The 23,722-nt window shown below is 34.5% G+C and overlaps 2 protein-coding genes across 3 annotated transcripts; one reads left to right on the forward strand and one right to left on the reverse strand.

Moving 5' to 3' along the window:
• Positions 1–409: 409 nt before the first annotated feature.
• On the forward strand, positions 410–8,045 carry LOC138318245 (G patch domain-containing protein 11-like). The gene is made up of 6 exons (XM_069260445.1): positions 410–585; positions 1,526–1,749; positions 1,948–2,201; positions 2,524–2,751; positions 4,950–5,031; positions 6,926–8,045. Exons 1-6 carry the CDS (start codon positions 530–532, stop codon positions 6,982–6,984), a joined length of 903 nt encoding a protein of 300 aa, XP_069116546.1. The 5' UTR covers positions 410–529; the 3' UTR covers positions 6,985–8,045.
• Positions 8,046–8,834: 789 nt separating this feature from the next.
• On the reverse strand, positions 8,835–13,161 carry LOC138318246 (uncharacterized). 2 transcript variants are annotated; one of them, XM_069260447.1, is made up of 5 exons: positions 13,000–13,161; positions 12,646–12,757; positions 9,757–9,820; positions 9,244–9,347; positions 8,835–9,007 (listed from the first exon to the last, which is right to left on the reverse strand). In XM_069260447.1, the coding sequence occupies exons 1-4, from the start codon at positions 13,021–13,023 to the stop codon at positions 9,272–9,274; spliced, it is 276 nt and encodes a 91-aa protein (XP_069116548.1). In that variant the 5' UTR covers positions 13,024–13,161; the 3' UTR covers positions 8,835–9,007; positions 9,244–9,271. The 2 variants fall into 2 exon arrangements, with proteins under 2 accessions (XP_069116548.1, XP_069116547.1); XM_069260446.1 differs by having other exon boundaries at positions 8,835–9,347; positions 13,000–13,160.
• Between the last annotated feature and the right edge of the window lie 10,561 nt (positions 13,162–23,722).

The following is a 23,722-nucleotide window of genomic DNA, read 5'->3' on the forward strand; positions in this document are numbered from 1 at the left end:
CTTGGGAGTCTTTTACTATTCACAACCTAATTTTACTGTAACAGATTAATTTGTCTTGAGTATAGAAAGTATGTGTTAAAGTTCTTCCTTCCATAACTTGCCTTTTGGTAGTCCGCTAAACCAGCCTATATTATTAGGCTTTTTAATTTTTTTTTTTTTTTTTTTTTTTAGCCTAATATTATATTAGGCGAAATAAAAATTTAAAAAAAGCCTAATAATATAGGCAGGTTTAGCGGACTAGCCTTTTGGGTTCACTTATAAAGGGGCAGATTACCTCGAAAAATTGACATTTTTTTGTCTAATGGTTGAAATTACTTCTTTATCCCAAACTGCAGTAAATAGATCTATCCATTACAAATATTTTCCGTTTTTCATTTAGTTCCATTACGTTTTCCGGTTCTTTATATTAGTATATACTTTTTGAGTTATCTCCCTTGACGAATCAGATGCAGACAGCAAAATAGGCCACCACTTCATCGAACTGAAGGCAAAGAACAAACAAATGCAGTAATATACTATAGATCCTGACATGGCCGACGATTCAGAAGAAGATGACTACATGTCAGATGCCATATTACTTCAATGGTTAGTACGCATCAGTAACTAGTAACTTCATAAAAACACAACACAGGTGCTTGTATTGCAATTAAAAATTATCAGTTCAGCTAGTGTATTGCAGTAGGCCTACATATATATTCATTATAGAGTGCTATTCGTATTATAAGAATAAGCATATCAAAATAGTTTACCGACATAATTTGAAGCACCTGTCACTATGAGAATGAGCGAATTTGGTATACATTGTACTTATGTCAGCTGTAATGTAAACTGTACAAGTGTGACAATACAAATCAAATGCACTGTAGGAACATACAAATGTATGAAATGATTGACATGTTATTTCTGTCACCATTAAGAAAGTGTCAATTGAAATGAAAGAATGGACTTAGGGCCTAATTATTTTCATAAAATGTTTATATTTCATTATAACAGAAACATACATGTACATAAGTCTTTGCAACAGAACGACAAATGTTCATGTCGTACATTATATATACATGCAGCCTGGGTCATGATCAATCATCGACTTTACTAAACTTGGTCATTTAGATGGTAGAGACCAGTCTGACTGCACATCCAACAGACCAGACAGTATGCAGTTTGGTTCTAGGCTTTAGTGTGCATCATAAGATTTAAATATGGTTCACTGTTAACTTTGTTGACGGTACGCTGTGGCTTTAAAGTTCGGCATCATTGTCTGTAAAATCTTCAAAGGAGGTCTCTGCAGGCCTGTGATTCTCTTGAACTGCCACTGTGCAGTTTTACAATGATATGTAATCCAGAGGTGGATATAGCGACAGTGATAGTAACCCCTGGAATAATAAGGATGTCTGAACAATTTATGTAACATAGACTAGGCCAATCCATTATGAAATTTAACTTGGTTAATGAGTGAAGATCCTGATGTTGTTCATGGACATCTGACAATTCAGATATTAATTTGTAACTTATATTCAATTGACAGCAAGGACACACGACCAGGCCTTGTATCATCCAAACAGGCTAGAAATTACCAGAGGGAAGAGAAACAAAAGCAGGCAAAAATCAACAATACAGTGAAAACCAAAAAGGTTTTAGAAAATGAAAAGCGAGAAGAAGGACTGAAATCTGCCATTGGTAGTGAAAATAAGGGGTTTGCTCTTCTTTCAAAAATGGGCTACAAGCCAGGAACAGCTCTGGGAAAACGAGGTACATTTGTGTTGTTGAGAGAACTAATTAGAAATTCTACAGAAACGCTGTGTTCTGCATTCAGTTATATCAACAGTGAATTCATGAACATTTCAAAAATTAATATATAATACTCTGCCTTTCCATTAAGTACTTTAATTGTATTTGGTTGTTTCAATGCTTCATTTCATTTGTTTAATTGAAACAATATTTTTTCAGGGGAAGGTCGGTCAGAGCCAGTTCCAATAGAATTGAAAGCTGGACGAGGGGGTTTAGGCAGAGAGACTGAGGCCAAGAGAAAAAAGGCACAAGAAGTGGCCTTTCGTGCAATGGTTAGCCACAAAAAACAGAAGTTGGAGCTTCGACAAAAACAGCATTTTATGTCTCATTTGAGTAATAGATTCTCAGAGCAACAAGCTGAGAGAGATCTTTATAAAAGCCAGAAAGTTTGTGAGCAACTCGATTCACAGATGGTATGGTATATTTCTTTCTTGATTAAATTATTATACTATATAAAGATTATGTTAATTAAATTGCTACATGTAGTAAGTTAGCAAATTGCAAATAGAATTATATAGATCTAAAAACACCTGCCAATTTTGATAGAGCTGATATTACCAGGTAAACTGTAATTTTGGGCAAAATATTTCCATTAATAAAAGGACACATAAACCTACAAATTACCTAGTACACTGTATCAGAATATCCTTCATCGTTGTGGTTTGAGAAATTATATGTAAGATATGAAATTACTCAATCCTTTTCATTCACTTATGATATTGACTTTATTTGTAGGATATTAAAGAACCAGAGGTGCATTATTTTTGGCCAGCTGCTCACCTGAAGAGGTTAAAAAAGAAGGCACAGCAACATGTTAAAGATGAATGTGATTTTGATGATGATTTTAATGATGATAGAGATGATAGTATACCTAAAAAACCATTAAGATCAATACATGATTTTGAAGAAGAGGAAGTGGAAGAGGAGGAGGAAGAGGAAGAAGAAATTATAGACACTGTACCTGTAAGATTTTTCTGTTTTCTAACTTAAAAACAATTCAGAAATTAATTTTCTATCATATAATACATGTAGCTATTCAATTGACAGTTGACTGATGACAATGAATAAGAATGCTCTCTCTCATAAATAGAGTCATTCTGATCTATTGGCAGGTCAAATAAAAGATTCCATCATTCAAGATCAAATATAGACTAGACTAGTATTTAAATTGTCTACCATTTTACTTTGTCTTCTCATCTGTAGTATATTGAGAGGAAGAATTACAAATTTTGCTTTAATAAATGTCATTGAGCTTCAAGGAGACAGGGATTTACTCAACAGAAGTCTATAGCAAAGTTTTTTAAGAGGCAACTTAGACACAGACCACCTAGACATACTATGGTAATTTGTAAATATCTGTATGTACCAATAGACCACCTAGACATACTATGGCAATTTGTAAATATTTATATGTACCAATAGACCACCTAGACATACTATGGTAATTTGTAAATATCTATATGTACCAGTAGACCACCTAGACATACTATGGCAATTTGTGAATATCTATATGTACCAATAGACCACTTAGACATACTATGGCAATTTGTAAATATCTATATGTACCAATAGACCACCTAGACACACTATGGTAATTTGTAAATATCTATATGTACCAATAGACCACCTAGACATTATGGTAATTTGTAAATATCTATATGTACCAATACACCACCTAGACATTATGGTAATTTGTAAATATCTATATGTACCAATACACCACCTAGACATTATGGTAATTTGTAAATATCTATATGTACCAATACACCACCTAGACATACTATGGCAATTTGTAAATATCTATATGTACCAATAGACCACCTAGACATACTATGGCAATTTGTAAATATCTATATGTACCAATAGACCACCTAGACATACTATGGCAATTTGTAAATATCTATATGTACCAATAGACCACCTAGACATACTATGGCAATTTGTAAATATCTTTATGTACCAATAGACCACCTAGACACACTATGGCAATTTGTAAATATCTATATGTGACAAACCTAGACATACTATGGTAATTTGTGAATATCTATATGTACCAATAGACCACCTAGACATACTATGGCAATTTGTAAATATCTATATGTACCAATAGACCACCTAGACATACTATGGCAATTTGTAAATATCTATATGTACCAATAGACCACCTAGACACACTATGGCAATTTGTAAGTAACTATATGTACAAATTTTTTTATTACACTGGCTACACTATTTATCAAGTTTTTAGCCCACCATCTGATGATGGTGGGCTATTCAAATCTTTTGTCTGTGGTCCGTCCTTCCATCTGTTAACAATTATTGTTATCACTATTTCTCAGAAAGTTCTGAAGGGATCTTTCTCAAATTTCATATGTATGTTCCCCTAGGTCCCTAGTTGCGCATATTACATTTTGGAACCAATTGGTCAACAAGATGGCCTCCAGGCAGCCATCTTGGATTTCGGTAGTTAAAGTTTGTTATCGCTATTCCTCAGAAAGTGCTGAAGGAATCATTCTCAAATTTATTATGTAGATTCCCCTAGGGCCCTAGTTGTGCATATTGCGTTTTGGGACCTATTGGTCAACAAGATGGCCAACAGGCAGCCATCTTGGATTTCGGTAGTTAAAGTTTGTTATCACTATTTTTCTGAAATTACTGAAGGGATCATTCTTAAATTTCATAAGTGGGTTACTCTTGGGTCCTAGTTGTACATATTGCACCTTGGTACCGATCGGTCAACAGAATGGATTTTGGTAGTTAAGGTTTTTTATCGCTATTTCTCGAAAAGTATTGAAGGGATTTTTCTCAAATTTTATCAGTATGTTCCTTCAGGGTCCTAGTTGTGCATATTGTATTTTGGGACCGATCGGTCAACAAAATGGCGGACCAACAGCCGTCTTGGATTTTGATAGTTTGAAAAGTTTGAAAAGCAAAGAAAAGATCCCTCTGTTATATGGCAGACTTAGATCATTCTTTGGTGTGCGTCAAGATCCCTCTGGGATCTCTTGTTGATAATACCCTTCACGAACATATAAAACAATTTAATGTACATTACTCTTTCTGTGATAAACATTAAACCAATTGTTGTAAATGAAACATAAAACTGAATTACATATGAAATGTTAAACTGATATAAAGATACATGTTTTCAATGTTTTCAGGTAATAGAGAAACTTCAAATCTTAACTCGATACCTACGGACCAAGCATGTCTACTGTGTATGGTGTGGTACCAGGTATAATGGTAAGTCAGGAGATTACAAACAGGACAGGAGAATATGGTATTTTTCAAAATGTTATAAAGCAATGATTTTCAAAATCAAGGTACTTAAAGATTTGCTAAATTGACATTTGTACCTCCACAGAATGTTTTACTGTACACTCTAGGTTAATGATATTTTTATCCCCTGCCCAACGAAGTTGGCAGGTGATATACAAATGGGTTCTGTCCGTCCGTCCGTCCGTCTGTCCGTCCATCCGTACAAATGGTTTCCGGAGCATAACTCTAAAACCAGTAGAGATATTTTCACGAAACTTCATACACACATTGGTCTTATGGTCTAGTAGTGCCTTTTGCTATTTTTAGGTTTTCATTTTTTGCATTTTTTCCGTAACCATGGAAACATTGCTGAAAATATCATATTTTTGTACCAGGTTCGTTTCCGGAGCATAACTCTAAAACTAGAAGAGATATTTGCACGAAACTTCATAGACACATTCGTCTTATGGTCTAGTAGTGCCTTTTGCTATTTTTAGGTTTTCATTTTTTGCACTTTTTCCGTAACCATGGAAACATTGCTGAAAATATCATATTTTTGTACCAGGTTCGTTTCCGCAGCATAACTGGAAAACCGGTTGAGATATATGCACGGAACTCCATAGGCACATAAGTCTTATGGTCTAGTAGTGCCTTTTGCTATTTTAAGGTTTTCACTTTTTGTACTTTTTTCTGTAACCATGGAAAATTGCTGAAAATGGCAGATTTTTGTGTAAGAATCGTTTCCGGAGCACAACTCTAAAACCAGCAGAGATATTTCCATGAAACTTCATAGACACATTGTTCTTATGGTCTAGTAGTGCCTTTTGCTATTTTTAGGTTTTCATTTTTTTCACTTTTTCCGTAACCATGGAAACATTGCTGAAAATATCATATTTTTGTACCAGGTTCGTTTCTGCAGCATAACTGGAAAACCTGTTGAGATATATGCACGGAACTCCATAGGCACATAAGTCTTATGGTCTAGTAGTGTCTTTTGCTATTTTATGGTTTTCACTTTTTGGACTTTTTCCTGTAACCATGGAAAATTGCTGAAAATGGCAGATTTTTGTGTAAGAATCGTTTCCGGAGCACAACTCTAAAACCAGCAGAGATATTTCCATGAAACTTCATAGACACATTGTTCTTATGGTCTAGTAGTGCCTTTTGCTATTTTTAGGTTTTCATTTTTTTCACTTTTTCCGTAACCATGGAAACATTGCTGAAAATATCATATTTTTGTAGCAGGTTCATTTCCGGAGCATAACTCTAAAACCAGCAGAGATATTTCCACGAAACTTCATAGACACATTCTTTTTATGGTCTAGTAGTACCTTTTGCTATTTTTAGGTTTTCATTTTTTGCACTTTTTCCGTTACCATGGAAACATTGCTGAAAATATCATTGTAAATGGTAAATGTTACTTTTGCAAAACTCCACCCATCTCTGTGTATATAGTCTAATATAAATGTCAAGGCTGTATACCTGATTCAACAATTGCAGCCCCGCTCTACTTGAATTATACTCCATCTTTCTTTAGCTCAACTTCTTTTTCCTGTTTTTTTTTTTCATACACATAAGTCTCCACAATCAAACTTACTTCAGCTTTGATATCTCCATTGGCGGGGGATCTGAATGACTATGTCCTTGTTGTTTTAAAGTTTGGCGACTGATATTCTTAATAAATTTGTTACTTTGAGTTTGGAACACCTGACGGTACAAGATGTGAGTTTGTAATTTGGATTATTTTCTTTGTCAGATTTATGGTTTAAAGGAATGTTCATTAAGCCTATATAGACAAAGTTGGTGTGTATGTTTAATATCATGATTATAATTATGTGTGATAAATGCTACTGACTACAAAGTTCTATTTCACCTTCAGATGCTGATGACTTGGCATCATCATGTCCAGGTGACACGGCGGAGGCTCATGATGAATGACCAAGAGGATGATTGACAGAATTTATCAACACTGCAACATGTACAGAGTACAGCCTCGTGTTTGCTGATCGAGTGATCTACAGGCTAAACTTGGATTTGAATAGCTCACACCATTAATATGATACAACTGATATCATCAAGTGACCTCATAAAATAGAGCAGGCAGCATGTATTAATTGTCTTGAGATTTTTCATGCAGCATGGAAAGGTCATACCGTCAATATGATGAAAGAACATCAATGATGACAATTTATGACTGTATGATGATCAACTTAATAATGAGTATCATTCAAAGAATTATGCAAATATCTGTAAGAGGACTTCTGTGGTTGCACACAACTTTGATTTGCACCTTAAAAGTTTATAATAGGTTTCACAGCTATGTGACATATGACATTTGAAGATCACACCAGACATTTTATCTATAATTAGCTCAATGAGGATCATATATGGTAAATTAATGAGCTTCCTTTTAACATTCAAAGATCACAAACTCTTAAAGAGCTTCTCATCTAACACTGAACATGGTCGATGATGATCTTGTGAGTGATTTGGTAATGAAGAACCTCTGCTATGTGGGGGTAGTTTCTTCTGGATTGATTTACCGTATATACAGTAGTATACTGGTATATTGTGGGTAGCTGCAGTGCTTGGGAAAGTATTGTTTATTATTAAATATTCTGGAAGCAGGCAGCTATGTGACGACACCATGCCAGCACCAGTACACAGAATATGTAAATGACTGCTTCAACCAAACATTAGACACGCATGCATACTGTGCTATTCAGTGTCAACTTGGAGCATTTTCATGTAAATAACATGATAAACATGGATCAGTAATAAAAGATAATGTACATGTATATTGTTTTATGTATCCATGTGCTTTGATCATTCTTGTTATATCATCAGAATTTCCTTCTCTACATATTATAGTTAGATTCAATGTTATTACAATGGCAATTATTGGAGATTAATGTATGCAAGAAATCAACAAGAGGCCCAAGGGCCTTAATTGTCATCTGACTACCTTGGCAATTATCATAAAGAAAATTAATTAGATATGCATGGTGTCATGTTAGTCATCTTTGATATGGGATAAACCAGAGATGTAACAAAACGTTCTCAAAATAATTTCATGATCTTTTCAGGCCAGTTTTAGCCAAATCGCACCAGCAGAACTTGTGTTTTCAAGATGGTGGCTGTGGTGGCCATCTTGGGTTTTGGATCAACCCTAAAAATAACAACACTTTGTCAGGACTATCTCAGGATCATTTCAGGCAAGTTTCAGCCAAATCTATTGGTAAAACTTGAGAAGTTCAAAATGTGTTAGGGAAGAAGTTCAAAATGTGTTTTCAAAATGGCGGTTGTAGTGGCCATCTTGGATTTCGGATCGATCCGGAAAAAAATCCCACTTTGTCTAGACCATATCAGGATCATTTTAGACAAGTTTCAGCCAAATCACACCAGTAGAACTTGAGAAGAAGTTCAAAATGTGTTTTCAAGATGGCAGCCATCTTCGATTTCGGATCAATCCGTAAAATAATAACACTTGGTTGGGACCATGTCAGGATCATTTCATGCACGTTTAATCTAAATCTCACGGGTTAAACTTATGAAGAAGTTCAAAATGTGAACATTTTATGCACTGCGGACGGCGCAATTTGAGACAGATGACCTAAAATGTTGTATCTAAGTTGGCTTTCTATTTCCTGATTACTGATATTGAAAACTTATAATCTTGACATTAATCAGGACATTATATTTTTTTTTGGGGGGGGGAAGAGATTTACTTTATGATCATACAATGAAAAGTTCTATAGAAGAGAATAGAAAAATCAAACACACTTGAAAAAAATTATGATTTGAGATTTAATAGCCATACAATATATCATACATTACAACAGTGAAACATTGAACAGAACTTAATTATCGTCATATTTCAATGGTTAAAGAAGCCCATTTACACACATATTTTGCTTTACACAAACCCTCAGTCAATTTGCACACTAAAGTCCTTTATTATCACATATTGAACCATATTTTTTTGGTTTGTTTAGTTTTACGTCCTATTAACAGCCAGGGTCATGTAAGGACGTGCCAGGTTTGTTGGTGGAGGAAAGCCGGAGTACCCGGAGAAAAACCACCGGCCAGCGGTCAGTACCTGGCAACTGCCCCACATGGGATTCGAACCCGCATCCCAGAGGTGGAGGGCTTGTGGTAATATGTCGGGACATCTTAACCACTCGGCCACCGCGGCCCCACATATTGAACCAGAGGAACATCACAGTTAATCATCATCCATAGTAACAAGGTCTTGCATAGAAACTCCAGACTTCTTCATTTCTTTGTTAACAAATAAATACCTGAAATAGAATTTTTTTTTCTATTTATATAGTGTAATGCAGCAAATTATTTGAAAGCCAAACTTCCTTATCTGTGAGCGATATCTAGCTTAATTTGTATACCCAAGTTATCTCCCCTTACTAACAATTGTCTAAAAAGAAACTTTTTTCTGAATACACTGACTCATAAAAGAACTTCTAGCAATACATATATATACAATGTACAAAAAGCCTTTAACATAATGCCATCTGTTTTGTTAATTAAAGCCTAATGAACAAATTAAAAACAAAATAATTATTTAACATACACACACATGTATATTGATAACACTATGTCTACTGTCTAGATCTAGTTCAAGTTAAACTAATAGAAATTTATTTTTTATTTCGGTCATTATAATATTCCTGCAAAATAAGCAAATGAACTTACAAGTATCTGAGGAAGGTAACACCAGTCATTCCAAAGAATATCCTTTTTGATAAGTTCTGATTGCCTATAAAATAAATGTGACAAATTCATGTAAATACATGCATTACTGCATACATTAAACATTTTCTTTCAATATCAAGATTTTCCTTTGAAAATGTTAGTACTCTGAAGTTTTATATTTAATTCACACACCAACTGTAAAACATACATATACAAGTGTTCAGTTATCCTTATCTGTCGTGAAATTAATGGAGAAGGACATTGAAATTTTTTTTAAAGTGTATCTATCAATTTTCTCAGTTAAGATTGCTAAATATGTATATCTTTAAACTTATCCAATTATGTTCATAAAATATGGTCATAATAAATTGGGGCCATGAAAATTACTTTTAAACATTCAAAAAATGTATTAACAACTTGACAAAGAATGAAAAATATGTGGCGGAATTGGACTAGGTTGATCATTGGTGACCAGGTAGCTCAGTTGGTAGAGCATTTGGCTAGTGTTCGGAGGGTCCTGGGTTCGAATCCCGGTCTGGCTGCTACATAGTTACACATACAGAGTGTTATATATGCATTTGTTGTACAGTAAAACCCCTATAACTCGAACAGCAGGGGACCATGTCAATAGTTCGAGGAATACTGGGTATTCGACTCATCCGAGGTTGGTCACGATCGACAGTCAAAATGTCCGGTCTCAAACTATGACAAACAATGCACGACAATGACATTTTAATTACCCTATCTTTCATCATTTTGGATTTCTTTATCTAAGTGTTTTATTGATAGCAATATCAAGTTGCAAAAAAAATGTATAACATAAATTTAGCGTTTGAAAAAGCTTGGTTTGGTTTGGTTTGTTTATTTTTACGTCCTATTAACAGCCAGGGTCATGTAAGGACGTGCCAGGTTTGTTGGTGGAGGAAAGTCGGAGTACCCGGAGAAAAACCACCTACCAGCGGTCAGTACCTGGCAACTGCCCCACATGGGATTCGAACCCACATCCCAGAGGTGGAGGGCTTGTGGTAATATGTCGGGACATCTTAACCACTAGGCCACCGCGGCCCCTTGAAAAAGCTAACGAGAAAGCCCTAAATCATTCACAGCAGAGTAAGCGATCGTCATCTAGGTCAATGTAGAATCCATATTGGTCAACAAGGAGTACATTTCTATTATTTAATTATCATATATCATTATTTAAAACATTTACAAAATATATACTCACAATAAAGTTATTAACCAGCATATTTAGGGACATAAGAAATGATCTTTATAGACGTCTTTTTAGTAAAAGCGTAACGTTGGGTTACATGTCTTTACGAGTAAAGTTACAAAATACAATTTACAAGCTACGGAACGCACTGATAAAATGTACTTTGCATATATCGTTTGATATCGTTTACATCTTTCGATAAATAACATTGTGTTAGCCTGTCGAATGAAACCAACAAAGAAATTTAAAAAAATAAACTTTTATAATTAGGCGGACGTCAGCAAAATCTTTCGCCTCTTTTGTCATTTCACAATGCGTACTTTCTATTAACACGGATCAACAACTTCCGTATTTTCGTATTTACAGCGTATTATTACGAGAGAAACATTAATAACTTAATGCTTTTTCTGAAATATTCAAATAAAGTAAGCATCAAACAACGACTTGCGATCGTGTAGGTACATGTAGGTAATAATGACACCGTTAATCTCTTAATTACCTAAAGGCTCGACACGCCAACTGTATAAACACAAGATCGTGAGCAATTATCCATGTCGGTCGGTGCAGTCAGGTGTGACACAGGTAAAAAAATCTCAAGGGCGGAACACCTGTTCGACGAATACATGGGTAAATACTATGTATTTGATGAAATGGGGACATATTTCTGTTAGAGGAATAAGAGGTATTCGACGAATAGCTGTTGGAGCTATCCGGGGTTTTGCTTCATAGATTATATAGGGAGACGGTCGGACCATACGACCAGTTCGACGAATAGGGGGTATTCGAGGAATCCGAGTTCGAGTTAGAGGGGTTTTACTGTATATGTAGCGGGATTGGACTGGGTTGATCATCGGTGACCAGGTAGCTCAGTTGGTAGAGCACTCGGCTAGTGTTCGGAGGGTCCCGGGTTGCGAATTCCGATCTGGCTGCTACATTTTCTCCTCTCCTGTTACAAAATTGGCACCCAACTAAATAACCCACGGTGGTGGTATTTGGAAGGGTCTTGTATGTCTTCGAGAGAGAAGACTTCGAGAAAGGAGAAAGGAGGGAGGAGTGTGGCAGGATTGGACTGGGTTGATCATCGGTGACCAGGTAGCTCATTAGGGTGATCGGGTGGTGTAGTGGTTAAGCTGCTCGCCTTTCACCTAGCCGGCCGGGGTTCGATCCTCGGCACGGACGTGAAAAGGTTAGGGGTCACCTGCCCGATCACGTGGGTTTTCTCCGGGCACTCTGGTTTCCTCCCACACTAAGACCCCTTACGCGCTTACATCCGGGCCATCGAGAGTGATTTGCATAAGTTGTATAACTTGTTTCGTAATCGATGTAAAATAAATAAAGTTTATATTTTTTAGCTCATGATCAGTTGGTTGAGCACTCGGCTAGTGTTCGGAGGGTCCTGGGTTCGAATCCCGGTCTGGCCGCTACATTTTCTCCTCCTGTTACATAAACATATTCGTTACAACAGAGTTTTACATATATAATACTTGTGTTACTTTGAATTGAATTTTATCTTCTATTCGACTAGCTTTGTAGCTTTTTCTGTTTAATATATAATACATGTACAAGTACATGTATATATATAAATTACTGTAGTTATAATCAAAAGGACGTATTCTAGTAAATCGTGAAGGTCAAAATTGTCACTAAGTTACATTATGGGCGAGTCCATTAATTACTTGTCAAAATGTAGCAGATGGCTCCAGGAAAAGAGGAATATACCACACTTTTCAATATAGATTTACAGGTATAATTTCGGAATTCCTTGAAGGCATTCCCAACAGGTATTCTCTGAAAGAAAGAGAGAATACGTCATTTTAGTAGTTTTACTGTTCAGATACTGTTTTCTAACTAATTTAGAAAATAATTATTAAAACTCAAAATCAAGGAATTATATACGCCCTTGTTTAAATGCATTGTGGAAAACTTTACTAAAAATTTATATAAGCAGAGACTTCTGATAAGAGTTATGTCCCTTCGTGTGAGTGTAGTGGGCTACGTACGTATACTCTGGCAACTTTTAATTTGTTTACCTCAACATTGGTGTCCGAATTCATCTTCTTGTAGTTCTTTCATTGAATTGGACTGGAACTCATGACGATTCTTCTCGCATGATTATCAAGGACGCATTATCATGAAAAGCTGCAACAGCGTGAAGCCGCCAATGCACCATTGGTCCAACTTGATTTATACATTATACTTTGCTAATTAATGTCAGTGTGCTGTAATGCATTTAGGATGTTGGCAAAGAGAGACTGCCACAATGCAATAATAATTAAGGACTTTTATATAGAAAAATATTTGGTCTGGCATTATTGGTCAAAAGGAGAAGGAAAAAATAGTTTTGAAATATTTTTTCAAACACCGGCGGCGGCGCAAGCAAATCGATGCCGCACAAGCACCGAACACTATTGATCTGGCTCTAACAAACGCTTGTCTTCCTGCAGCTATCATTAACGCCAAGCACCCAATCGATAAGGATAGGATGTCGCCGATATGGGGGCATTCTAATTAAATAATTCTTGGGTCGTGCTGTGGTAACCGGGACAAATAGGCTCCGGCCACGCAGGGATGGTGATCATGGTACTAGAAAAATAAAATGACTCGTATTAAGAAAATTATTTCATTAAAATATATTTAGTTGTTTGGGAAGTGATGCTCCACCGCTGGCAAATGGATTTTTCCACTATCAAAAACAGGAGCAGACGATTTAGTATTTTTCTTCAGTTACAAATGTTACTAACTTTACACCATTACCACCATTTAAAGGTTTGAGTTACTAATTTTACTTCAAGTTAAAAAATATGGGAAATAATAAGTTGCACCCGAAAAAAATCCGTGGCAATATATCCTATATGGAACTAACTGCACATGCCCCAAAGGCAAAATAAATTATTTTATATTAGTTTTCTGTTAATTAGACATATAGGCCTATATACACGATTAAACACCAATTATTGTTCAAATGATGAATATCATTTATGCTCTGTCGGCGGTAGAGCATCTTTAAAGAGCTTTTCCACAAAACTAAATGTGAGGGGGTGGACATCGTCTGGGTCACATATACAGGCCAATTCAATTTAATTTAAACCTGCCTACTAAAATAGGCAGGTTTAGCGGACTAAGGGGATGGGTGCACGTGGGTTAGAAAATCTCGAGGACCTTTGCCTACCCATTATGTTTTGTCTTCGATTCTTACGCCACTCAACCGTACTTGGTTCAATGAAGTGGCCAAGTGGCCATTCAAGAGCAATCCAGGGAACTGTCAAATTTCTACAACTCAATTTTTGTTTTATATCTTTGACAACGAGACAGTATAAACTCCAAATATATACACAGTGCTCAGCCATTGAAGACTATTAATAAAATTAGTTATCTCCAAATAAATTATCATTTTTGTATAATGCATTATTTATGTGCATATCGATAAAATGGACCACTGCAAAGTGTCATCACCTCAGAATCACTTGGTGTATTACATTTAGTTATTAAGACCAAGTTAGGGGCAATACCTGTTTCTCTATATAGCAGTCAGTGTGTTCATGTTCGGTAACTTTAAACAAGTTCACTCAATCTACACAATAACATAAAAGGTAGCGTTAGTGGCAATGACATTCCGTAAACTGATTGATATGAAAAAGAAATGAATACATGCTTAAGAGTTTTTTCCTTTGGGAAAGCAACCTCACAAAATAGGAGAAACATATTATTTAACACTAAAACCGCTAATGATGTAATCTGTAATCTGACTACCAATGCATTAACAATCCACTAGTATTTCTCTTTGTTTGTCATATCATTAAATCCTTCGGATGATATTTGACCAATATTGTATGATATAATAATTCATACTAAGGATTACATCTTCAGACGTTTTCAATAGGCCTACCTATGTGATCCAGGTACATATTTTGTATCTATTGTAATGTATCTAGCATGCTTGAATGAAGGATTACCAGGTTCGTTCAGATGGCTGACCCTGAGTTTGAAAGTAAAGTCTAGGTTAAACTCTCTAAATAACGTCTTTTCATTTACTCTGGACGAAGAGCTACCAGATCTAGTCCGTGGACTAGAGACAAGTTCAGAAGAAATATTGCACTTGTACGTAGCTCGCATACTTATGGTAATAGCTAGATAACAGGTGAGAGAGTTAGACATGCTTATTGTAATAGCTAGATAACAGGTGAGAGAGTTAGACATGCTTGAACATTGTTTGAATATAAGCGTCTTTGTTTACATTGATAATAGATAGTTGAACGCCGAGTTTGTTAAAAGTTCCGATTGCTTGTTTGTACAATCACGGCCTGACGAAAATTGCCTTTAAAATAGTTATTTTAATTCTCGCGTCTTTCTTCCTGTAGAATTGTTTATGTCATCAATAGATAGCGAACGCCATAATCAATAATTTTTAGACGTACTTTATGTTACTTCAAAATCTAAAAAAACATATATAACTAGGAGACCAATCGGTTGCCCGCGCTTTGGCCACTTGGAAACGACAAACAAATCTTAAAAAAGAAGGGGGCGAAAATAGCACAGCCAAAAGTTATTCTTTTCGGGACAGTGTGTATAGAATTTCAGGTGCAGTTCAAAATTGTTCTCGGAAATGGTCAAAACGTAAACTCCCCTCACTACCTTTCCTAACAACTAGAGATATATTTATTTGCTTTTGGTTGGTTCCTTCTAGTAAAGGTCATTTAATGATGGCCACACCTGCATGCAATGCGTTGTGTGTGCTGGCTTTGAAATCAGCGTTTTTTATGACGTGTCTTCCTGTAGTTGTGGAACTCTTGTCTATTTTGTAGTGTTATCACACTGAAGCATGCCACCAAAAACACCTAACAGTGCAAGCCAGCCGGTAACATACTATGACTAATAACCACCTGTTTTACAAGTACAGAGTTGTACATATAATTTACCTAATGTAGCTCCAATACCAATCATGTTGATATTTAAAGCCTGCCGTCGCTTACATGCAATGTGTTGTGATTAACAATGCGCTAAATTTGACTAGGGAGTTTATCACGAGTCTATCATATACTTTCAAACAATTTAAAGGCCCATTACCTTTCCGGAGCAAAATATAAAGGTTTCTTAAAAAACATTAATAACATCAGAAAATGCATACCGATGACCTAAAATAAGGTTACGACACCAAACATATGCAAGATTTCCTGCGTAATATATGAAAACATTTGAGAGTCAATTCGCTGTTTTGCCGTCTGGCGCAATGATAATCAACTACAGCGCGGTACTTAGGAGGACGACGGCGGGAAACATAATACGACCCGCTTTATGAAAATAAACATTTAATTTATTCTAATCAAATCGTTCAGAAGGTGATGATAAATGTAGTATTAACGATAAGCTAATAACTTTTGCAACTCTACAAAATTATCGATCTTGTTTTACATTCCCATTTTAAAAATTAAAAGCCGTTTCGGAAAGGTAGTGGGCCTTTAATTGTGGGTCTGCTTAGAATTTTGCACACTTATATTTTTAATTACATCTTTTTAATAAATTTATTTCAGTTCGTGGTGATAAAATTTACTTCCTTGTATTATCTATTTAAATGTATTCTATGATATATCTAAATTGTATGTTGATGTCAACTAATCCTCGGGCCCATGCTTTGATGACAGAATAATCTAAATGGCGGTAAACAATTTACTTAGTCACCCATAGCAACGACACACGTTCAGACAGATATGCCAATTATCCCAGTCTTAGTGCTGGTAACGTTGACATTAACATAATATTTGCTTTATGTCAAGGTACGTTTCGAGTTCTAGATTTTCACATTGAAATATTTTAACACTGAAATCATTGATCAATGAATGTATTTGTTCACTATTTAAGAGTTTCATACTTTTGTAATCCAAATTATACAACGATTCTGATCTTGTATTACGTAATGAATAGTTCATTTTACTTAAAAAGATATGCTAGTAGTAACGCAGTGTAATTATGAGAACCCGAAGTAAATATTTGGAAAGAAATATAGTAGGATAGGAAAGTAACTTTAGTGGCCGTGGACCTACCGACCTCGTGGGTTTTCCCTGGGTACGTTCTCCTATTCCCTCTCCACACGGAGATCGATAGAGCTCTCGTGCTTAACCATCTGAGCCTACAAGAGTAATTCAAACTTGTGTCACTATTGTTCATATTTTATGTACTTCCGACTAGTCAAAGCCACGAGTATTGTGTACCAAATGGGCCAATTGACTTTTCTTACATTATGACTGCATTTTTCTTCTCTTTACTGTTGCTTCCTAACATTCTTAGTGTCAAAAACTTTCACAGCAACTCTAAAAGTGACATTAGCAACTATAGTCAATGATAAAGGTATCTGAATACCAACTTAATACTGGTCTACATTCAACAATCCTAGATCTGTGTCCTAATTAGGGAAGCAATCAGTAGGCTATGCCTACACGGACCGCAGTCATCCAGTGAGTTCACAACTGTTTCCCCAACATGGACGTATATAAAATATTCAAGGTTAAATAAATCTTTGCTTGCGAGTTTATCTGTCATTTTTCTGTTTCACATGCAAACTTTAAGGCTGTGGCCTTAGATCTATATACGTTTTTCGTTAATTAAACCCAGTTTTATCAAATAAAGTTTCAAGAATGAACACAGATTTATACATAGAGAATAATTGACGCGTGAGATATTGTCAGTTTTGATCACCAGTATTTACATGAGCGTAAAGCCAGCGTTTCATTTATATTTCAAAATATGCATGCGCTACCATATTGATTCCTCTCGTGTCATTTTATATTACTCGTGCCTTTTATATTACTACAACAATGTTGGAGCTCAGGTTATGAACAACATTTGATGCTGTGAAACAGCATTCTTAGGTACGCTCGGCGAGCCTGTGTACATCTAAAGAATAAAACCACTCCGCGATGAAAATTAAATGTTGTTTTGTTCATTTTAAATATTACTTGATAGTATGAATAAATCGAACCTTAGTATTCAAAACCACAAACATTAAATTTGTACATACATATGCACTATAGACGGTATGAATTAAGTGTTCAGTTGGGACTCTATGATTTATGTATCCCTACGCGTCATGTATGGTCCCAAAAATCACGAACAACGCCTTCTTCGATGTCTTCCACCGCGGCAGACTTTCGGTCAATTTTGGATTGTGTATGTCTATTTCAATTTTACGTAATCCATGCTACTGATCGATTAATGTAATGAAATGTTAGGAAGATAACTGCAAAAGAAAGTTCTTATAACGGTTATAGAGGTTTTTTTTAATTTGGTTGCATTGACGAACTATATCTGGTGATATCATTACGCAGGTAAAGTTAATAGGTCACTGGGAGTTGTGCCGTTTGTTCATCGACAACTGCGTTATATTGAAAGGGAAAAAGTATAAAACTTATCAACATAAACTTACGAAATATAATGATAATATAGATCTATATATATATACGAGCTACTAAAAGTGACAAATTAATGAACTTATATTGTCGTGTAATGTACGGTAGCCTTACGAAGACTTGCTAAAGTCCGATACATTGCATCTAGTTTTCTTGACGTTATCGTTCTTATAAATTAAAAAGAAATTTGAGTGTTATACGTAACAAAATAATGTACTTTTTATTTGGCTTTAATACATTATCTGGCCATGATTTACTGTTATTCATAAGTCGGCAAAGCAAAAATCACGATAATATGTTCTTCGCGATAATATGTCGCCAACCAGTTACTGCGTCTTTCGAAGACTTACTTAAGTCCGATGCATTACATGAAGTTTTTTTATGTTACCGACTAGCGTGCTTGTGAATTTAAAATAAATCTGTGTGTTATATGTAACGAAATAATGTACCTTTTATTTGGCAAAAGTATCTGTTCTTGATTTATTAGTCAAAAGTCGTCAAAGCAACCCATGTTATTTTTTTAGAAAGGAAACCAAAACATACCCGGAAATGGTAATACATGTATTTCTAATGTTATATTTTTTTCCGAAAATATTCTTAAATGTTTGAAGAGATATTGATGAAATTGATAATTTTAGTAATTATTAAAGAATCACAAAAAACTGATACTCAGGTTCTGATCGGTTTTATTGGTGTTGAAATCGTTATTTCAGAAATAATTTAAAATTTTCAATATAAAATTTACTTCAGGAAAATGAGTTATTCAACTTATTGTTCTTGAATCAACTTTAGATATCATAAAATAAATACGATATACCGTAAATATATTTTGTTTAACTCCATAATTTAACACTGTACGCTTAGTATACTAAATTCAATATTTAGATTCAAAACCAATTTCTTTATTCTTTTGTTTGAGTTATCATTCACAGCATCTATAAGTGGCCTTGGCACTTTGATTCCTCTTGTGAGAATAACCAGGATTAACATAAGATGAATGGGATTAATTTTAGGATAAAGAGATGAATTCTTAGGTATCGCAATTTATATAGCTACATAATTAAACACGTAAGGTGTGGTCAGTTCTGATTGAACCTCTTGATCTCAAATCAAATCAAGGCTAAGATTTAATGCACTTTTAACCGGTCGCTGTAAACTATTTTCGATCGGTTACTAAAACACGAGACCATCAAAGATCAAATGCGTATATGTAGTTTAATGAACACTTAAACTAATAAAATGACATTGATATTTGACCATAATCATGAAATCGCGAGCTTGTACAATGATCAACATCTCTTTGCCAATAATTTACAGAAATACCTTCGTGTTGACAAGTGGTTTACACAAAATGTACTGACATATCACCAATAGGTCCCATTTCTGGTTATAAGTGAAATTCGCACGAGTCTGCTACTAGGTAATGACCTTAGGTCGAAGTTTTTTTCTCGTGGTAATCCGGGTTTCCTCCGCCTAACAATAATGTGTTTAAAGGACGTTAATTCAACTACTATCCTTCGTGTAATTATAAAGTTTTCAATCTTTATCCTTTCTATATTGGAGAATATTAGAAATAAAATTAGAATGTAACAATTATTTTCATTCATACCATATATTTTTTTTTATTTCTAAAATGGCACAAAATATACAAAATATACAAAAGTATATCAACAAAGTAAGCTCACGATAAAACATTAACGAAAGATTTAAAATGATGAGTGTATTTTAAATACCTGAAGTGCTTAATGAGCGATTTTGTATAAAATGATCAACACATAAAACATCCACATCATTTGTACGCTAGTGCAAAGACAAGCTTACATTTAAATTGGCAAGCATTCATTAACTCAATGCCCAGTACAATCAACATTCATTCATAAACTCAATGCTCACTGAAACGGACGGATGTGTGTATTATGTTTAGCACACAAATAAATAAGAGTAGCACATATTATTTTGCATTGAATTCAGACGATAAAGTATATTATATAAAATATTATTGCGTGCATCCATAGATATTTTCTTTGCTAACCAATCCAAACTGGGACAACACAAATTCTTACTTCTATCTTACACACCTGTTTTATAACTGTCTTACAAAACATATGAACAAACTCGAATTCCTTACATTTTTCTTTCCTTACTACTCCAACCTGTGATAAAATAAACCGTTTCCACTAACTTAACCCACTTGCATAAAATGATCAAACTCAAGCTAGTTCTTTAAATACCCTTTTTTTTCTTTGCTAACCAATCCAACCCGGGTAATAGAAAATTATTTATATACTCTTTTTTATTTGGTAACCAAACCTACATGTGACAATACAAAGTGTACCTCTCTCTTACACTCAAGTTATAAAACTCTCTTACAAACATATGCACAAGCTCAAACTCCTTATACACTCTTCATTCATTACTATTTTTCATTCTTACTATTATGCAGATTTTGTTTGCAATAACACCATGATACAATTTTCAGCTCTAATACCCTGTATGGAATACTATTAGTAAAGTATAAAAATGTATTATATAAATATAGAATTTTGTAATATATACATGTGATATGTACATAAAGGATATATAAAATGCTTACAGTATCTCCAAACAAACATGAATTATGCGTCTTCTTATCACAAAAAAACATAATACTTTTATTAAAGTACCAATGTTCATTCATTTGGAGAACTATCAGATCCTTTGTTTACCCTTAAAATATCTTTAATCGGAAGAATATGTAAGTTTCGTTCTTTGCAGCTTGGGTTGTGAGCAATTGTAAAATAAGCTCTTTCACTTCTTGAACAATACATTATTACTCTTTGCTAGAAATGTTACTAAAGTTTTGTATTGATCTACTTTCAGTTTTATTGTATTAAATGCCATTTGTAATTTTCAGCTATAGGATTACTTTTGTAAGGTTTGTAGTAGTTGTTCGCCTGAACTGTTTTCAGCTTTACAGCTAATTTTGTAGAAAGAATATATTTCCCCCTTTGACCAATTAACGAGTCCAAAAATGCGTTGTTTCTATCATATCTTTGCCTTTGTTGTTTTCCCATTGGAACACTTTGTCTTAAACTTTGCCTGCTCTAAGCTTGTCATTCCTGCACTTCTTATTCAACCCTAGACTGACTGTCCTCATCTAAGCGGAATGTTCTTTGAAAAGAGTGGTTTTTTGGACAGCGAATTCCTCTATTCTTCCACCTGATGCTGCATTAGATTGGTACATTGTAATAAACTAAACGTCCTCACATTTCCGTATGGGTAGACTCGGCATCCGTCCGGAATATATACTGGGCATTCCCTATGGCCGTGAAGTAAGGCGGGAGGTAGTTGACTGCCCCATACAGAAATAGGGCCACAATACAAATCAGAATTAAATCTGAGGTCTGGTTAAGGTAAAACATTCAATGCGTAAAAATGGATAGAATCATGAACAGCTTACATATTTACAATGCATATGAAAATGCATAATAACACAACTATAACATATTCAAAATATCCCAATTCCGAGAAATGCTACTTCCCCATTTATTTCATTAAAAACACTTCTTTATTTTAAACCCAATGTTCTCTGTATCTTCAATCTCCAATTTTCAATCAAATATTAAGAAGAACCTCGTGTTTTGTTTAATATACAGTTCATACTTTTATTTAGAACTATACACATGGACCAAATCATTATTCCACCAATGCGATACCGACACGTTGTGTTTCGCTTAGATTTCTGATAATTGACTACTTTTCCTAATATTTTGCAAATTAATGTTAATATATTTCCATTACTTGAAATTCTGTTATGCATAACTTCTAATATTATGTTATCTCTGTAATTGTTTTTATAATTAAAGGTTTTTTCTGTTTAAAATGTGAAAATACATTATTCATATTGTATAATAATGATATCGATTCTAATTATAACGAAAAAATTGCTTTTGATTTAAAACTAATTGACCTGTAAGAGACGTCTTCAATTTGCTGTGGTTGCCAGATCGTGTATACTCCTACGATATTTTCATTAAATAAAAAAATTATATTATCATCAATCATTAAAAAAACTATAACATTCACAGACAGTTTTTTTTAAAGTTTTTGTTGCTAGCGTCTGATAGAGCAAATTATATTATTGACCGACGTGAAACTGATACCATATTCACGAACAAGAAATAACGACGCCAATACACAAACGAAATATTACCGCTAAGGAACGTTTCATATACACTGTGCATCAAATTAATCTCGTTACATTAATCCAACAATACTCAATTAATTTCTATTTTGTAGACCTTTCAGATATCATTATGAAAATAATGTACAATAATAGAAAATACATATCTAGTTTTAATGAATAACATAATTCGTGATTTAACAGCTAAATCTAACAATTCACAAACAACTGATTAAGTAGAGATCTAACAAGTACCAGAGATTTAATAGACAAAGTATTCAACACGTGGGCAACTTATTGTAGTAAACCGATAAACTCTGAATACATGAACAACCTGTTATAACTAATAGATAAAGCTAACAATACATGGTCAACTAATCATAATAAATAGATAAATCTAACAATGCTGACAACTGGGTAGATGTTTCATAACAAATCGATAAAGCTAACAATACTGACAACTGGGTAGATGTTTCATAACAAATCGATAAAGCTATCAATGCTGACAACTGGGTATATGTTTCATGACAAATCGATAAAGCTAACAATGCTGACAACTGGGTAGATGTTTCATAACAAATCGATAAAGCTAACAATACTGACAACTGGGTAGATGTTTCATAACAAATCGATAGAGCTAACAATGCTGACAACTGGGTAGATGTTTCATAACAAATCGATAAATCTAACAATGCTGACAAATGGGTAGATGTTTCATAACAAATCGATACAGCTAACAATACTGACAACTGGGTAGATGTTCCATAACAAATCGATAAAGCTAACAATACTGACAACTGGGTAGATGTTTCATGACAAATCGATAAAGCTAACAATGCTGACAACTGGGTAGATGTTTCATAACAAATCGATAAAGCTAACAAATACTGACAACTGGGTAGATGTTTCATAACAAACCGATAGAGCTAACAATGCTGACAACTGGGTAGATGTTTCATAACAAATCGATAAATCTAACAATGCTGACAAATGGGTAGATGTTTCATAACAAATCGATACAGCTAACAATACTGACAACTGGGTAGATGTTCCATAACAAATCGATAAAGCTAACAATACTGACAATTAGGTAAGTTTCATGACAAATCGATAAAGCTAACAATGGTGACAACTGGGTAGCTGTTTCATAAACAGTAAGTCCAACTAATCTGAAATTGATCTCAAAGATAT

This window comes from Argopecten irradians, chromosome 3, assembly GCF_041381155.1.
Source record: "Argopecten irradians isolate NY chromosome 3, Ai_NY, whole genome shotgun sequence".
NCBI lineage: Eukaryota > Metazoa > Mollusca > Bivalvia > Pectinida > Pectinidae > Argopecten > Argopecten irradians.

Bases quoted from the DNA above. Each gene is read 5' to 3' on its own strand.
- LOC138318246 (XM_069260447.1), bottom strand. From the start codon at position 13,023: ATGAATTCGGACACCAATGTTGAG. The intron at 9,821-12,645 runs GTAATTAATGGA...TTTATTTTATAG, and splicing joins CATCTGCTACATTTTGACAA to GCAATCAGAACTTATCAAAA. The intron at 9,348-9,756 runs GTAAGTTCATTT...ATTCTATTTCAG, and splicing joins GTTACCTTCCTCAGATACTT to GTATTTATTTGTTAACAAAG.
- LOC138318245 (XM_069260445.1), top strand. From the start codon at position 530: ATGGCCGACGATTCAGAAGAAGATGACTACATGTCAGATGCCATATTA. The intron at 586-1,525 runs GTTAGTACGCAT...TTCAATTGACAG, and splicing joins GATGCCATATTACTTCAATG to CAAGGACACACGACCAGGCC. The intron at 1,750-1,947 runs GTACATTTGTGT...ATATTTTTTCAG, and splicing joins AACAGCTCTGGGAAAACGAG to GGGAAGGTCGGTCAGAGCCA.